General features: G+C 38.5%; 1 protein-coding gene across 2 annotated transcripts in view; it reads right to left on the bottom strand.

Moving 5' to 3' along the window:
• Positions 1-18,703, bottom strand: part of LOC148943659 (nudC domain-containing protein 1) — a 188,495-nt gene that overhangs the window by 124,908 nt on the left and 44,884 nt on the right. For both annotated transcript variants that reach the window (XM_089100915.1, XM_089100916.1), the window contains exons 5-6: positions 18,091-18,273; positions 13,249-13,456 (exon numbers count right to left, since the gene is read on the bottom strand). In XM_089100915.1, the coding sequence (XP_088957041.1) occupies positions 13,249-13,456; positions 18,091-18,273 (391 nt within the window). The remainder of the gene's footprint in view (positions 1-13,248; positions 13,457-18,090; positions 18,274-18,703) is intronic.

Raw genomic sequence — 18,703 nt, 5'->3', positions numbered from 1 at the left:
GGGCACAAGCCCTTCTAATTTCCAATCGAATGAGCCCTTTTTGGAGTTTTTACAACATACCTATCTATAAAAACCTCATACTGCCCCAGGGCATAACTTACAATCCATGCCCCGAGGGCTCTGAGGGGTTATCATCCTCAAGGACCTATTTTCTAAAACTTTTAACTACATTAAACAAAATGGCCATCTAAACATTTTGATTCGATATGTTTGGGGAAAAGGTGAGCGTGAGAGAGGGGTTAGTTGCCCTCAAATCACTTTCGACAATTAAAAAGGGCACTAGCCCTTTGAATTTCCAATCGAATAAGCCCTTTAAAGTTTCTACGAAAAAAGCTTTCAATAAAAACCTTATATGCCCCCAGAACTTAACTTACAACCCTTACCCTGAGGGCTCTGGGGGGAGTGTCATCCTCTTAGATATAATTTCCGGACCTTTTAACTACTTTGGACAAAATGGCTGTCTCAAAAATGTGATTGGATGTGTCTAGACAAATGGCGTGCGTGGAAGGGGTGCTAGTTGCCTGCCAATCACTTTCGACTATTAAAAAATCCGTTTCAATTTCCAATCAAATGAGCCCTTTTTGAAGTTTCTACGTCAACGCTTTCTATAAAAAACCTTATATGCCCCAAGGGCATAACTTACAACCCTTGCCCTGAGGGCTATGGGGGGGGGGTTGTCATCCTCAAAGACCTAATTTCCAGAACTTTCAACAACGTTGGATGTGTTTGGGGAAAAGGTGGGCGTGAGAGGGGGGTTAGTTGCCCTCCAATGACTTCCGACTATTAATAAGGGCACTAGAACTTTGAATTTCCCATCAAACGAGCCTTTTTTGAAGTTTCCATGACAACGCTTTTTGTAAAAAAAAAAACCTTATATGCCCCCAGGGCATAATTTAAAACCCTTGCCCTGAGGGATGTGGGGGAGTGTCCTTCTCAAAAACATAATTTCTATCTGGAAATCAACTACGCTGAACAAAACGGCAATCTCAAAATTTTGATTGGATGTGTTTGGGGAAATGGTGGGTATGGAAGGGGTGTTAGTTGCCTTCCAATCACTTTCGACTATTAAAAGGGCACAAGCCACTCCAATTTCCAATCGAATGAGCACTTTTTGAAGTTTTTAGGACAACTCCTTCCATACGAAGTGCCCTGGTCTAAGACCTAGAAACCAAAAAAATAATACATTGTACCAACATCGTTCTTTACTTAGGCAGCGCTATTGCGCTGCCTATGATTTGATCTTCGCACGATATGATTTAAATTAGACGTCAAAATTGCATTTAACCAACGAAACAGGCAGGTTCTGCAAAGAACAGAACTTGCCAATAACCTAAATGGTAAACATGCAAATTATATCATAGGCAGCGCGTTCGCGCTGCCTAAGTAAAGACCGATGTGGGCACAATGTTTTTTTTCTTTTGGTTTTTTCTCCATACCCGGGGACTTCGTATCGAAGGAGTCATCCTAGAAACTTCGAAAAGGGCTCATTCGATTGGAAATTGGAGTGGCTAGTGCCCTTTTTAATAGTCGAAAGTGATTGGAGTGCAACTAGCCCCGCCCCCCCCACGCCCATCATTCCCCCAAACACATCCAATCAAAATTTTGAGGTAGCCATTTTGTTCAGCGCAATTGATTCCCAGACAGAAAATATTTTTTTGAGGAGGACACCCCCCCAGAACCCTCAGGGCAAGGGTTTTAAGTTATGCCCTGGGGTCATATAAGGTTTTTTATAGAAGGCGTTGTCATAGAAACTTCATAACAGGCTCATTCGATTGGAAATTCAAAGGGCTAGTACCCTTTTTAATAGTCGAAAGTGATTGGAGGGCAACTAGCCCCCCCCCCAAGCCCATCATTCCCCCAAACACATCCAATCAAAATTTTGAGATAGCCATTTTGTTCAGCGTAGTTGATTTCCAGATAGAGAATATGTTTTTGAGAAGGACACTCCCCCAAAACCCTCAGGGCAAGGGTTTTAATGCCCTAGGGGCATATAAGGTTTATACAGAAGACATTGTCGTAGAAACTTCAAAACAGGCTCATTCGATTGGAAATTCAAAGGGCTAGTACCCTTTTTAATAGTCGAAAGTGATTGGAGGGCAACTAGACCCCCCCCCCACGCCCAGCAATCCCCCAAACACATCCAATCAAAATTTTGAGACAGCCGTTTTGTTCAGCGTACTTGATTTCCAGATAGAAAATATGTTTTTGAGGAGAACACTCCCCCACAACCATCAGGGCAAGGGTTTTAAGTTATGCCCTGGGGGCATAAACTGTTTTTATAGAAGGCGTTGTCGTAGAAACTTCAAAACAGGCTCATTGGATTGGAAATCCAAAAGGGCTAGTACCTTTTTTCATAGTCTAAAGCGATCGGAGGGCAACTAGCCCCCCCACACCCTTCATTCCTCCAAACACATCCAATCAAAATTTTGAGATAGCCATTTTGTTGAGCGTAGTTGATTTCCAGATAGAAAATATGTTTTTGAGGAGGACACTCCCACTATCCCTCAGGGCAAGGGTTTTAAGTTATGCCCTGGGGGTATATAAGGTTTTTAAAGAAGGCGTTGCCGTAGAATCTTCAATAAAAGCTCATTCAACTGGAAATTTAAAGGGCTAGTGCCCTTTTTAATAGTCGAAATTGATTGGAGGCCCAATAGCCCCCCCCCCCCCCTAATTACCCCAAACCCATCCAAACAAAATTTTGAGATAACCATTTTGTTCAGCGTAGTTGATTTCCAGATAATAAATATGTTTTTGAGGAGGACACTCCCCTAAAGCCCTCAGGGCAAGGGTTTTAAGTTATGCCCTGGGGGTATATAAGGTTTTTATAGAAGGCGTTGTCGTAGAAACTTCAAAACGTGCTCATTCGATTGGACATTCAAAGGGCTAGTACACTTTTTAATAGTAGAAAGTGATTGGAGGGCAACTAGCCCCCCCCACCACACACACATCCAAAACATCATTTTGGATGTGGACAAGAATATCATTCCCCCAAAAACATCCAATAAAAATTTTGAGATAGCTATTTTGTTCAGGGTAGTTGATTTCCAGATAGAAAACATATTTTTGAGGAGGACACTCCCCCACAACCCTCAGGGCAAGGATTATAAGTTATGCCCTGGGGGCATATAAGGTTATTATTGAAATCTTTGTCGTAGAAACAAAGATTTCTTACTTCTAAAGATTAGAAGTAAAGAACGATGTGGGCACAATCTGTTGTTTTTTTGTTTTTTCTCCATACCCGGGCACTTCGTATCGAAGGAGTTGTCGTAGAAACTTCGTAAAGGGCCCCTTCGATTCGAAATGGGAGTGGCTAGTGCCCTTTTCAATAGTCGAAACTGATTGGAGGGCAACTAGCCCCCCCCCACGCTAATCATTCCGCCAAACACATCCAATAAAAATTTTGAGATAGCCATTTTGTTCAGCGTAGTTGATTTCCATATAGAAAATATGTTTTTGAGGAGGTCACTCCCCCAAAACCCTCTAGGCAAGGGTTTTAAGTTATGCCCTGGGGGAATATACGGTTTTCATAGAAGGCGTTGTCGTAGAAACTTAAAAAAAGGCTCATTCGATTGGAAATTCAAAGGGCTAGTACCATTTTTAATAGTCGAAAGTGATTGGAGGGCAACTAGCCCCCTATTGAGATAGCCATTTTATTCCGCGTAGTTGATTTCCAGATAGAAAATATGTTTTTGAGGAGGACACTCCCCCACAACCCTCAGGGCAAGAGTAGTTATGCCATGGGGGCATATAAGGTTTTTATAGAAGGCGTTGTCGTAGAAACTTCAAAACAGGCTCATTCGATTGGAAATTCAAAGGGCTAGCGCCCTTTTTAATAGTCGAAAGTGATTGGAGGGCAACTAGCCCCCCCCCCCGGCCCATCATTCCCCCAAAGACATCCAATCAAAATTTTAAGATATCTATTTTGTTCAGCGTACTTGATTTCCACATAGAAAATATGTTTTTGAGGAGGACACTCCCCCACAACCATCAGGTCAAGGCTTTTAAGTTATGCCCTGGGGGCATATAAGGTTTTATAGAAGGCGTTGTAGTAGAAACATCAAAAAATGCTCATTCGATTGGAAATTCAAGGGCTAGCGCCCTTTCTGATAGTCGAAACTGATTGGAGGGTAACTAGCCCCCCCACGCCTATCATTCCCCCAAACACATCCATTCATACATTTGAGACAGCCGTTTTGTTCAGCATAATTGATTTCCAGATAAATAAATATGTTTTTTAGGAGGAACTCCCCAACATCCCTCAGAGCAAGGGTTTTAAGTTATGCCCTGGGGGTATATAAGGTTTTTGAAGAAGGCGTTGTCGTAGAAACTTCAACAAAAGCTCATTGGACTGGAAATTCAAAGGGCTAGTGTCCTTTTTAATAGTCGAAAGTGATTGGAGGGCAACTAGCCCCCCCCCCCACAAACATCCAAAACATCATTTTGGATGTGGACAAGAATATCATTCCCCCAAACACATCCAATAAAATTTTGAGATAGCCATTTTGTTCAAGGGTAGTTGATTTCCACATAGAAAATATGTTTTTGAGGAGGACACTCCCCCACAACCATCAGGGCAAGGATTATAAGTTATGCCCGGGGGGCATATAAGGTTTTTATTGAAATCTTTGTCAAAGAAACAAAGATTTCTTACTTCTAAAGATTAGAAGTAAAGAACGATGTGGGCACAATGTGTGTTTTTTTGGTTTTTTCTCCATGCCCGAGCACTTCCTATCGAAAAATTGTCGTAGAAACTTCGAAAACGGCTCATTCGATTGGAAATGGGAGTGGCTAGTGCCCTTTATAATAGTCGATATTGATTGGAGGGCAACTAGCCCCTCCCCCCACGCTCATCATTCCCCCAAACACATCCAATCAAAATTTTGAGAAAGCCATTTTGTTCAGCGTAGTTGATTTCCAGATAGAAAATATGTTTTTGAGTAGGAAACTCCCCCACAACCCACAGGGCAAGGGTTTTAAGTTAAGCCCTGGGGGCATATAAGATTTTATAGAAGGCTTTGTTGTAGAAACTCCAAAACAGGCTCATTCGATTGGAAATTCAAAGGGCTAGTACCTTTTTTCATAGTCTAAAGCGATCGGAGGGCGACTAGCCCCCCCCACACCCTTCATTCCTCCAAACACATCCAATCAAAATTTTGAGATAGCCATTTTGTTGAGCGTAGTTGATTTCCAGATAGAAAATATGTTTTTGAGGAGGACACTCCCACTATCCCTCAGGGCAAGGGTTTTAAGTTATGCCCTGGGGGTATATAAGGTTTTTAAAGAAGGCGTTGCCGTAGAATCTTCAATAAAAGCTCATTCAACTGGAAATTTAAAGGGCTAGTGCCCTTTTTAATAGTCGAAATTGATTGGAGGCCAAATAGCCCCCCCCCACCCATAATTCGCCCAAACACATCCAATCAAAATTTTGAGATAACCATTTTGTTCAGCGTAGTTGATTTCCAGATAATAAATATGTTTTTGAGGAGGACACTCCCCTAAAGCCCTCAGGGCTAGGGTTTTAAGTTATGCCATGGGGGTATATAAGGTTTTTATAGAAGGCGTTGTCGCAGAAACTTCAAAACATGCTCATTCGATTGGAAATTCAAAGGGCTAGTACACTTTTTAATAGTCGAAAGTGATTGGAGGGCAACTAGCCCCCCCCCCCCACACACACACACATCCGAAACATCATTTTGGATGTGGACGGGAACATCATTCCCCCAAAAACATCCAATAAAAATTTTGAGATAGCTATTTTCTTCAGGGTAGTTGATTTCCAGATAGAAAACATCTTTTTGAGGAGGACACTCCCCCACAGCCCTCAGGGCAAGGATTCTAAGTTGTGCCCTGGGGGCTTATAAGGTTTTTATTAAAATCTTTGTCGTAGAAACAAAGATTTCTTACTTCTAAAGATTAGAAGTAAAGAACGATGTGGGCACAATCTGTTGTTTTTTTGTTTTTTCTCCATACCCGGGCACTTCGTATCGAAGGAGTTGTCGTAGAAACTTCGTAAAGGGCCCCTTCGATTCGAAATGGGAGTGGCTAGTGCCCTTTTCAATAGTCGAAACTGATTGGAGGGCAACTAGGCCCCCCCCGGCCCATCATTCCCCCAAAGACATCCAATCAAAATTTTAAGATATCTATTTTGTTCAGCGTACTTGATTTCCACATAGAAAATATGTTTTTGAGGAGGTCATTCCCCCACAACCATCAGGGCAAGGGTTTTAAGTTATGCCCTGGAGGCATATAAGGTTTTATTAGAAGGCGTTGTCGCAGAAACTTCAAAACAGGCTCATTCGATTGGAAATTCAAAGGGCTAGTACCCTTTTTGATAGTCGAAAGTGATTGAAGGGCAACTAGCCCCCCCACGCCCTTCATTCGCCCAAACACATCCAATAAAAATTTTGAGATAGCCATTTTGTTCAGCGTAGTTGATTTCCAGATAGATAAATATGTTTTTTAGGAGGAACTCCCCAACATCCCTCAGAGCAAGGGTTTTAAGTTATGCCCTGGGGGTATATAAGGTTTTTAAAGAAGGTGTTGTCGTAGAAACTTCAATAAAAGCTCATTCGACTGGAAATTCAAAGGGCTAGTTCCCTTTTTAATAGTCGAAAGTGATTCGAGGGCAACTAGCCCCCCCCCCCCACAAACATCCAAAACATCATTTTGGATGTGGACAAGAATATCATTCCCCCAAACACATCCAATAAAAATTTTGAGATAGCCATTTTGTTCAGGGTAGTTGATTTCCAGATAGAAAACATATTTTTGAGGAGGACACTCCCCCACAACCATCAGGGCAAGGATTATAAGTTATGCCCGGGGGGCATATAAGGTTTTTATTGAAATCTTTGTCAAAGAAACAAAGATTTCTTACTTCTAAAGATTAGAAGTAAAGAACGATGTGGGCACAATGTGTGTTTTTTGGTTTTTTCTCCATGCCCGAGCACTTCCTATCGAAAAATTGTCGTGGAAACTTCGAAAACGGCTCATTCGATTGGAAATGGGAGTGGCTAGTGCCCTTTATAATAGTCGATATTGATTGGAGGGCAACTAGCCCCTCCCCCCACGCCAATCAGTCCGCCAAACACAGCCCATCAAAATTTTGGAATAGCACTTTCGTTCAGCGGAGTTGATTTGCTTATAGAAAATTTACTTTTGAGGAGGAAACTCCCCCACAACCATCAGGGTAAGGGTTTTAAGCTATGCCCTGAGGGAATATAATTTTTCCATAGAAGTCGTTGTCGTAGAAACTTAAAAAAAGGCTCATTCGATTGGAAATTCAAAGGGCTCGTGCCCTTTTGAAAATTCGGAAGTGATTGGAGGGCAACTATCCCCCCCCCAAGCCCATCATTCCCCCCAACACATCCAATCAAAATTTTGAGATAGCCATTTTGTTCAGCGTACTTGATTTCCAGATAGAAAATATGTTTTTGAGGAGGACACTCCCCCACAACCCTCAGGGCAAAGATTTTAATTTATGCCCTTGGGGCGTGTAAAGTCTTTATTGAAGGCGTTGTCGTAGAAACTTCGAAATAGGCTCATTCGATTGGAAATCAAAAGGGCTAGTACCTTTTTTAATAGTCAACAGTGATTGGAGGGCAGCTAGCCCCCCCGTCCCCCACGCCCGTCATTCCCCCAAACACAACCAATCAAAATTGTGAAATAGCCATTTGGTTCAGCGTAGTTGATTACCAGATAGAAAATATTTTTTTGAGGAGGTCACTCCCCAACATCCCTCAGGGCAAGGGTTTTAAGTTATGCCCTGGGGGTATATAACGTTTTTAAAGAAGGCATTGTCGTAGAAACTTCAATAAAAGCTCATTCGACTGGAAATTCAAAGGGCTAGTGCCGTTTTTAATAGTTGAAAGTGATTGGAAGGCAACAAGCCCCCCTCACACCCATCATTCCCCCAAACACATCCAATAAAAATTTTGAGATAGCGATTTTGTTCAGGGTAGTTGATTTCCAGATAGAAAACATATTTTTGAGGAGGACACTCTCCCAGAACCCTCAGGGCAAGGATTATAAGTTATGCCCTGGGGGTATATAAGGTTTTTATTGAAATCTTTGTCGTACAAACGTGAAAAGGGGCTTATTCAAACTGAAATTCAAAGGGCTTTTGCTCTTTTTAATAGTCAAAATTGATTTAAAGGCAACTAGCCACTCTCTGACGCCCACCTTTCCTCCAAACACACCCAATCAAAATTTTTAGATAGCCATTCGATTCAAGGTAGTCGTATGTTTCGCAAATTAGGTCCTTAAAGATGACATCCCCTCCCCCCATGGCCTTCAGGGCAAGGGTTTTAAGTTATGTCCTAGGGGCATGTAAAGTTTTTTATTGAAAGCGTTGTCGTAGAAACTTCAAAAGGGCTCATTCAATTGGAAATTGAAAGGGCTAGTTTCTTTTTTAATAGTTGAAAGTGATTGGATAGCAACTAACGCCCCTCTCATGCCCACCATTTTCCCAAGCCCATGGAATCACTTTTGATAGGTGTCCTTGATGGTCTAGGGTGAAGGAAGTCTTTAATATTTGTTCGATTCGTATTTGAGCCGCCTTCAGGTGCAAGATGTAAGGGTTGTAATCTATGGCATGGGGGCATACAAAGTTTTTATTGACAGTGTTTTTAAAGAAATTTCAAAAGGGCTCATACAATCGTAAATTGGAGTGGCTGGTGCCCTTTTTAATAGTCGAAAGAGATTGGAGGGTAACTAGCCCCCCCCCGCACATCATCCCCCAAACACATCCAATCAAAATTTTGAGATAGCCATTTTCTTCAGCGTAGTTGATTTCCAGATAGAAAATATGTTTTTGAGGAGGACACTCCCCCACAACCCTCAGGGCAAGGGTTCTAAGTTATGCCCTGGGGGCATATAAGGTTTTTTGTAGAAGTAGTTGTCGTAGAAACTTCTAAACAGGCTCATTCAATTGGAAATTCAAAGGGCTAGTACCCTTTTTAATACTCGAAAGTGATTGGGGGGCAACTAGGCCCCATCACGCCCATCATTCCCCCAAACACATCCAATCAAAATTTTGAGATAGCCATTTTGTTCAGCGTAGTTGATTCCCAGATAGAAGATATGTTTTTGAGGACGACATTCCCCCACAACCCTCAGGGCAAGGGTTTTAAGTTATGCCCTGGAGGCATATAAGGTTTTTATAGAAGGCGTTGTCGCAGAAACTTCGAAAAGGGCTCATTCGATTGGAAATTGGAGTGGCTAGTGCCTTTTTTAATAGTCAAAATGATTGGAGGGCAACTAGCCCCCCCCTGCCCCTAATTTCCCCAAACGCATCAAATAAACATTTTGAGATAGCCATTTTGTTCAGCGTAGCTTATTTCCGGATAGAAAATATGTTTTTGAGGAAGACACTCCCTCACAGCTCTTAGGGCAAGGGTTTTAAGTTATGCCCTGGGGGCATATAAGGTTTTTATAAAAGGCGTTGTCGTAGAAACTTCAAAACAAACTCATTCAATTAAAATTCAAAGGACTAGTGCCCTTTTTAGTAGCCGAAAGTGATTGGAGGGCAACTAGCCCCCCCCCATACATCTAAAACATCATTTTGGATGTGGAAGGGAACATCATTCCCCCAAACACACCCAATAAAAATCTTGAGATAGCCATTTTGCTCAGGGTAGTTGATTTCCAGATAAAAAACACATTTTTGAGGAGGACACTCCCCCACAACCCTCAGGGCAAGGATTATAAGTTATGCCCTGGGGGCATATAAGGTTTTTATTGAAATATTTCTCGTAGAAACAAAGATTTCTTACTTCTAAAGATTAGAAGTAAAGAACGATGTGGGCACAATGTGTTTTTACTCCATACCCGGGCACTTTGTATCGAAGGAGTTGTAGTAAAAACTTCAAAACAGGCTCAGTCGATTGGAAACAGGCTCAGTCGATTGGCCTACGCCCATCCTTCCCCCAAACACATCCAATCAAAATTTTGAGATAGCCATTTTATTCAGCGTAGTTGAATTCCAGATAGAAAATATGTTTTTGAGGAGGAAAATCCCCCACAACCTTCAGGGCAAGGGTTTTAAGTTATGCCCTGGGGGCTAGCCATTTTATTCAGCGTAGTTGAATTCCAGATAGAAAATATGTTTTTGAGGAGGACAATCCCCCACAACCCTCAGGGCGAGTGTTTTAAGTTATGCCCTGGGGGCATATAAGGTTTTTATAGAAGGCGTTGTCGTAGAAACTTCAAAACAGGCTCATTCGATTGGAAATTCGAAGGACTAGTACCCTTTTTAATGGTCAAAAGTGATTGAGGGCAACTAGCCCCCCCCACGCCCATCATTCCCCCAAACACAACCAAACAAAATTTTGAGATAACGATTTTGTTCAGAGTAGTTGAATTCCTGATCGCAAATATGTTTTTGAGAAGGACACTCCCTCACAACCCTCAGGGCAAGGGTTTTAAGTTATACCCTGGGAGCATATAAGGAGAAGGCGTTGTCGTAGAAACTTTCAAACAGGCTCTTTCGATTGTAAATTCAACAGTCTCGTGCCCTTTTTAAGAGTCGAAAGTGATTAGAGGGCAACTAGCTCCCCCCCCCCCACGCCCATCATTCCTCCAAACACATCCAATCAAAATTTTGAGATAGCTATTTTGTTCAGCTTAATTGATTTTCAAATAGAAAATATGTTTTTGAGGAGGACACTCCCCTACAACCCTCAGGGCAAGGGTTTTAAGTTATGCCCTGGGTCATATAAGGTGTTTATAGAAGTCGTTGTCGCAGAAACTTCAAAACAGGCTCATTCGATTGGAAATTCAAAGGGTTAGTACCCTTTTTAATAGTAGAAAGTGATTGGAGGGCAACTAGCCCCCCCACACGCCCTTCATTCCCCCAAATACATCCACTCGAAATTTTGAGATAGCCAACTTGTTCAGCGTAGTTGATTTTCAGATAGAAAAAATGTTTTTGGGGAGGACACTCCCCCACATCCCTCAGGGCACGGGTTTTAAGTTATGCGCTGGGGGCATATAAGGTTTTTAAAGAAGGCGTTGTCGTAGAATTTTATAGCAAAGACCGATGTGGGTATAATGTATTATTTTTTTGTTGTTGATGTTGTTTAGACCAGGGCACTTTGTATCGAAGGAGTTGTCGTAGGAACTTCGAAAAGGGTTCATTCGATTGAAAATAGTAAGGGATGATGCCCTTTTTCATAGCCGAAAGTGATTGGAGGGAAACTAATCCCCTTCCCCCGCCCCCCCTCCCATTTGACATTATGTTTCAAAACTAAATGTTGCCATAAGATTAAATCAAAATCCACTGTGTAAATGCTAATTACCAATAAGGCATCACAGCAGTATCCCAAGAACGACTGAGGGTATTATCTTCAAACTTTTGGGGCTGCTTCTGCTCTTAAAATTTAACCAAATCAAAATAGCATAAGTGTATCCAATCTATCAAAGAAAGTAAACAGATTTTTTGGCGAATGGTATCAAGTTTCCCATTTCAGTTCAACTAGAGGAGGTATGAAACTAAATTAAACGCTACTATTTGTGTCCAAATTTTTAAGAGTGTGTATGTTGTTAAAAATTGCTGAAAATTTTTCTCCAGTATACAAATAGCAGGCCAAAATATAAATTCTTAAAAAAACGAAAATATTTAAAGCATTATTTTCTTTTTCTCTGAAAAGACTATGTCAATATAAAACGAAAAGAAATTAAGTAAAAAAACATTTTCCACAAAATAAGTTTTTCAAAGAAAAGCAAAGAACTCCATTAAACAAAAAATGAGAAAAAATCAAATAATCTACCAAGCATGAAACTACCATAAATCAGCATTGTTAAAAAAAAAGATGAAACCCAAAACGAACAGAAATTACAATAAATAACCGAGTGAAGCTCAAAACGAGAAGAGATTAACATAAGTTGGGCTCAAAACCCCTATGCCTTCCCAAGGCCAGAACACAATTTGCACTGTACTGAAAAAAAATACAAATGAATGTGCATTGTCAGTTTAATATACATATACTGATATTTAGTAATCAAAATGTTAATATTATTTGATTTATTAAAGTTATAAAAGTAAAAACATTTATATTTTAATCAGTAAAGTGCAAATTGTGTTCTGGCCTAGGGAAGGCATATGAGTTTTGAGCCCAACTTATGTTAATCTCTGCTCGTTTTGAGTTTGATTCGGTTATTTATTGTAATTTCTGTTCGTTTTGGGTTTCATTTATTTATCGATGCTTATTTGTGGTAGTTTCACGCTTGGTATATTATTTGATTTTATTTTGCTCATTTTTTGTTTAACGGAGTTCTTTACGTTTATTTGAAAAACTTATTTTGTGGAAAAAGTTTTTTTAATTAATAAAAAAAAAGCATCGGAGATTAGGGTTCCCTCTCTCTAAAAATTCCCTATGACGAATGGACTGATGTAGATAATTTCGAAGACCACGCTGCATTTCCATGACGATAAATAAAAGTTCAAGTGGGGATTAATCCTTTTAATAGACAGTGACAAATTTCACAAAAAAATACTAGATATTTCGGCCACATATGCCACGTTTTTATCCATTCGGTCACTTTCTTATTCATTAAAGTTTCTATCTGTTTTTAATCTAATTTCTTCATTTAAGTTCACTTCTGTTATTAATTTGATCTTCATACGATATGATTTAAATTAGACGTCAAAATTCCATTTAACCAACGAAACAGGCAGGTTCTGCAAAGAGCAGAACTTGTCAATCACAGAAATGGTAAGCATACAAATTATAAAAAAAAAGCATCGGAGATTAGGGATTCCCTCTCTCTAAAAACTTCCCTATGACAAATGGTCTGACGTAAATGATTTCGATGACCACAATGCATTTCCATAACGATAAATAAAAGTTCAAATAGGGATAAATCCTTTTAATATACAGTGATGAATTTCACATAAAAATACTAGATATTTCGGTCACATATGCAGTCACCGTCATCAGAATAAAGTAGTACATCAGTAGTAGGTATTCCAATCAGTAGTATTAGAAGCTGAAATAGAGCCAGAAAGCAAAGTGCTTGAAGGAGAAAAATTTAAGGAAATCAGCTTTTCCACATAATTTCAAGCCACAAGCGAAGCATAAATATGCTTTACCTAAGGTAAAATAAGCAATTTGGAAAAAGGTAAATCAGGTAGTGTAACTTTTAAATAATGTCAGCTTTATGATGTAAGTAGAATAAGACAAGCTTTAACTCAACGGACAGCCCTAAAAACTCACTTGAAAATTAAAAGAATGAATAATCAAAACCTACTTTTGATCAGAAAGTATATATGTAGAAGCATCAGGCTGACATACTCCTCCTAGTTCTCCTTCGAGAAGAGGGATATCTTTGAAGGAAACATGAATTCGACGAGGATGAACTTCAAAATTTATATTTTGTCTAATAGCACCAGAAGGGAGATTGAAGTAGACAGTAACATCCTCGGGTGTTTGAAACCAAAGATAATCCGGCTTGGATTCTGGAAAATGATTCGAAATAAACAAATAATATAAAGAGTAAAACAAATGAAAAAACACAAAAAATTAAACAAATAACCACCCACAAGAATCAGCTGCTTCACTCTTTCATAAATATAGTCATAATTAGACTTACGGCTAAAGATTTTGGATGCCCCAGTGTGAATCGTTCCCAGCTCCCAGTCATGTCTAAAGAAATCATTACTCTGCTACGCCTTAACTTTCAGATTCAAACCGGTGCTTCAAACCTGACATTTTTAAATTTGATACTCACTTTCAGAATAAGAGCCAAAAAATCTTATGATGAGAAATCACAATTAAAATTGTCTTGTAACTTCCTTGCTCTTGCTCATTTTTTTCCTTTCTTTTTTTTCTTTGGGATTTTATTTTTCTCTGTGTCGTTGTGAAACCTGCCATTTTTAAATCTGATACTCATTTTCAGATTAAGAGTGAATAAATCCTATGATGAGAAGTTGCAATTAAAGTTGCCTTTTAACTTCCTTGCCGTTGCTAATTTTTTGCAATTAAATTGTCACTAAGTAATTAAATGTCACTTTGCAATTAAGGCGTTGCAATTAAACTGTCACTTTGCATCGGCGTCATTTGAGAAATTCATCGTGTTCCACATCAGCGTCACCCGTTCAAGGGACCGTTCGTCCGTTCCTTGCAATTTCATGGGCTTGCTCTTCAAGTAACCATCATCTAGTTAGTCTTTGCTTTTTGGCTAGTCCATGCCAAAACTAAAGCATGGCTTCAATCTTTTATTGAATGTGGAGAATTTGAGGATCAAATATTAAATAATCATGATTACAACAAAATTGCAAACCTATCAAGAAGAGATTAGAGCTCGATAAATAAGCTTAATGCACAAATCAAAAGGATGCAAGGATAAGTTACACAAAGACCTTCAGACAACAAAGAAAAAGAAAAAAGAGGCACCAAAGATCAGCATGGTTATAATAAAATCAAAAATCAACGCTATCTCTATCATTCATAAGACCTCACCCCTTGACAGAATAAATCTTAACTATGTTCAGTTTACTATATCTTTAGTTTACTTCAGTGACCTAAATTTTCATTGATGAATAATTCATTAGATTAAGGATTATTTCAGCCACATTTGGTTCATCTTACCACATTCAGTACATTATTCAGTTCACCAGTTGATTATTTCAGTCATATTCAGTTCATCTGTATCGTCAGGGATCTTGTAGCACAGTGAAAATCAGCCCCTTTATCATTTAATTAAAGGAAGATAAAGCTTCTTAGAACGAACACAGACAAAGGAAACAGGAACCTTAGCGAAAGCTACGTCATGGGAATACTTAGATGGAAGATGAAGTGTTATAATACTACGCTGCTATTGGTAAATTATTAAGTTATAAATAACTAAGACATTCAAAACACGAACTTGACATTTTGAAAAAACGACCCAGAAAGTTTTTCATTGCAGTTTTTCATGCAGAGTGGTTTTACTACAACTTTTATTAGTGGCTATGTTTCTCTCTTATTATGACCATACTGGGTGCGCTACCTGGTCTCAGCTGATCCCAAATCATGCTCCTCATAATTAACTTTCAACTTTGCAAAAAAAAAAAGAAAAAAGAGGACAAGTAATAATATAAGTCCAACCATTTTGGCTTCACACCTGAATGCCTTTATCAACGAGAAGAAAGTAAAGATATAAATAATAAAAAAATAGCTTTAACACGCATATAAAAAAGATGAGAAAAAATCAGAAGAAACAAAATGAAAACGAAAGAAATTCACGCTTCATAAGCTACAATTGTTGTTTTTATACAAGTCCAGTATCACAAATCAGATAACAAAACACAAGGCAGGGTGACTGCTACATACCATTATGTATGTCTGAGTTGTACATGATATATCAAATGACAATACAGACAATCACAATCACAATTCACAATCACAAGGTAGGGTGTAAAGCAATCACCCTACCTTGTATTTCGGCTGCGTAAATTATCATATTGTACCTATCATTTCAGTGATTTGTAATTTAAACAATGGTTTGATTTAAACAATAATGTTGTTTAAATGATTGTTTAAATACTCATTTAAACAATAATGAATTGAAATAACAATGTGATTTAAATAATGATTAGCGACTTATGAAAAGTAATCTGTGAATTTCTTTAGCGATCAAAGCAACATATATAATTTATGAAAACCACATATCACAAGACAACTTAGACACACGAAACAGTTTATAGAATTCACCCTCCCTCGTGTTATATTGCGGGAATTATCGTACCGCACCCTCTTAAAAGCAACAGCTATAGTTTATCAATTAATATCGTATCAGAAAACAACTCACAGACATATAATATTCAAACAGTTAATATTCGCACTATATTACAAAAGTAAAATATATTTTACGATTCAAAACGAACCATTTTCTAAGCTGGTAATAGCATTCAACGTTAAGAAAATGGATTTATTTAACTTACAGTGTGATCAAACGAAATCAGAGCCCAACTCCTACCAACAAGATTAGCAAAACAGCACTTATTAGTCTATTCATTAGGTATGCGACATTCATCGCTTTGGAACAAATTTTTCCGCTTTTCAACATAAAACTACATCCAAGCCCTCCGTAGTTTTGTACTTCCAGTTAGGTGGAAATGCAATTACAAAGGAAATACTGGCGGAAATTATCAGTAATATACTAAGAAATATAATCGAACCGAAAAAAGATTGAAGTCAGATCGAAACAAGCAACATCTCTGTACAGGCCATATAATACGGTCTGTAGAGAGGCCGTACAGAGGCTCTGGTCAACGTTTTGCGGTTCAGAGGCCGTAAATGAGAGACTTCGTCTTGATTGAGTCAACTTGATCAGGCTATAACCCTTAGTTCACCAAGAGTTTAAAACTCTAGCTTTTCACTTAATTTGAGCCTATGAGCCTATTTATTTGAAGTTCTCAGAAAAAGGGAAACGTACTCCAAATTTAACTAGCAAAGATATGGTGCCACCTATCTCAAATTATGAACAGAATTAAGGAACAGCAGCAAATCAGTTAGAGAACTAGCCACAGCATTAAGACCCAAATTACCAAATTATACAATTATTATTATTCCTATGCTAATACCACACTCTCTTAACGTGTCCGTTTTTTGAAATAAACATAAGCAAGTGTAAAAAAAACAACAAAAAACTATTCATCTCAGTTTATTCTCCAAAGTAACTGCTACTTTCATACACAGCGTAACTTTTGCTTGTACAGCATACACGGAATAAATTACAAACGGCGTGATGTCACACACCAAAGTAGTTGTCGCTTGTGAGGCCTAGCCTCACAAGCAAACCTAGCCTTTTCGATAATTAAAATTGACAACCAAATTTTATCCAGTTCTCCCCTTTCCAACTCTTTGCCGATTGCAATTGTTATTGTTATATACCAACCCACAAGCAACGGGGGGGGGGGGGGGATTCTCCCTGGGATTCTTCTAAAAAAAACTTCTATTTCCGAACATAAACATTGCATGTTCTTTAGAAGTTGTTAAAGAAACAATATAAACTGACTACATAAAGTCAGGGTTCAAACCAGTACATCAAGCTGTGAAATTAAAAAAAAGAAAAGCTAATTAGGCTGGTGAATAGCTTAAATATCAACACTGATACCAGTAGAGAGCATAACAATCTAATGAGTTACGTAGCTACATTACGTAACTTACGTAATGAGTTACGTAAGCTACGTTATGTTACGCAGTTACGTAACATCTAATGAGTTATTTAGCTACGTTACGTTACGTAGTTACGTAGCTTACATGAGTAAAGAAAATTTTAAGTAAGTCTGATTTTTATCTACTTTTAAGTAGTGCTGAATTATTACAAAACTACAAGTACGTACCATTAAGGCGAAAGTGACAAAGTCAGAGATATTGCCAACAACGCTGACCACATTCAGCCCAAAATCTTCAAAGAAAAATAGCAAAATCTCTCTTTCAATAAAACACATAAAAATTGCCATAATTTTAACATACAATAACATTTTGGCGCAAAAAAGATATTTTTGCAATTTGAATAATATTTCCAAGTTCAAGCATCATTGGAGATTACGCCTGTCATAAAATGTGCTGATTGAGCCAGTGAAAGTAATACCTGTTTCAAACGTCAAAAGGAAGCAACAGTCTGAACGGAAAATAGTTTCAAATGTAGTTTCAGGAAAACTGATTTCGTATGTGAAAACTATCCTTTATCTACTGGTATTAATTCTAAACTGACTTTGCCAGTAAATATAAAGACATTGTTAAGATTGTATTCTTACTATTCAACCAAATGCCTTTTTTATGATTTGCGTTTTGAGGGATGCAGTGGCCTGGTTTGATGTGAACATATCCGCCTTTTTTCAGCATCTATATTCTTTGGCAGGAAAACACAGCAGTGTCAACCCAGAATGTGTCGGAGGGTAGAGGAAATTAAAAAGACTTTCGATCTGGGGCATCTTATTCTCAACCTCACGAGGGTTATTTTAAGAAAACGGAACACCCCTGGCTTTAAGTGATTCTGCTTTTTGTCGCATATGTAAGGACTGAACTTTTCTTCGACAGAAGGATACAGATGTGCCTACCTAGAATTTGTTGACGAGACTAGAAGAATTTTTAAAAACATTACCCTTTTCTTCTCCAGGTTCTTTCATTTCAATCTCGGGAGGTTTCAAACTGTCATAAACCATCGCAAAAGGTTCTTGAGCAATAAACGCAATGGATTCTCCCTTTGGAAGGAGGGAGGCAAAATCCACTCCCTTAGAAAAAGCCAAACGTCGAATTCTTCCCCAGCTCCATCCAGTAGCACCGTCTGAAAAAAAACAAAACATTTTGCTACTTTTTTCAACTGAAGCAGTAAATCGAAAAGTAAAAGAAAGAAGTGTAAAATAGAGGAAACTTTGAGAGTTAATAGAAATTAAATGGAAATTTATTTCTTTAATAAAAATTTAAAATATCAACGAAACTGACAATGAAGCGTTTCTTTTTTACAATGCATAGTAAATCTTTTAGCAATTACAAACAATTTTGAAATTATTTTAAAACGGAAAATATATTAATGCTTTCAACTTGTACCACATATTTGTGACATGGATGGTCATCGCTCATTAAACAAAGGACTGTTAGTTCCATCATCATCATTTTATTCATACCAGAATGGTATTTTACAGGCACTAATAACGTTTGTTTGGGCCAAGAAGCTTAGCTTGTTGGAGCCCTGCCAATATAATGTTGAAGTACCA

The sequence above is a fragment of the Artemia sp. Qi Xiang Cuo genome, chromosome 15 (assembly GCF_049724085.1).
Source record: "Artemia sp. Qi Xiang Cuo chromosome 15, ASM4972408v1, whole genome shotgun sequence".
Lineage (NCBI taxonomy): Eukaryota > Metazoa > Arthropoda > Branchiopoda > Anostraca > Artemiidae > Artemia > Artemia sp. Qi Xiang Cuo.
Note: the sequence above shows the minus strand (reverse complement) of the source record. Positions and strands in the feature narration are given on the sequence as shown.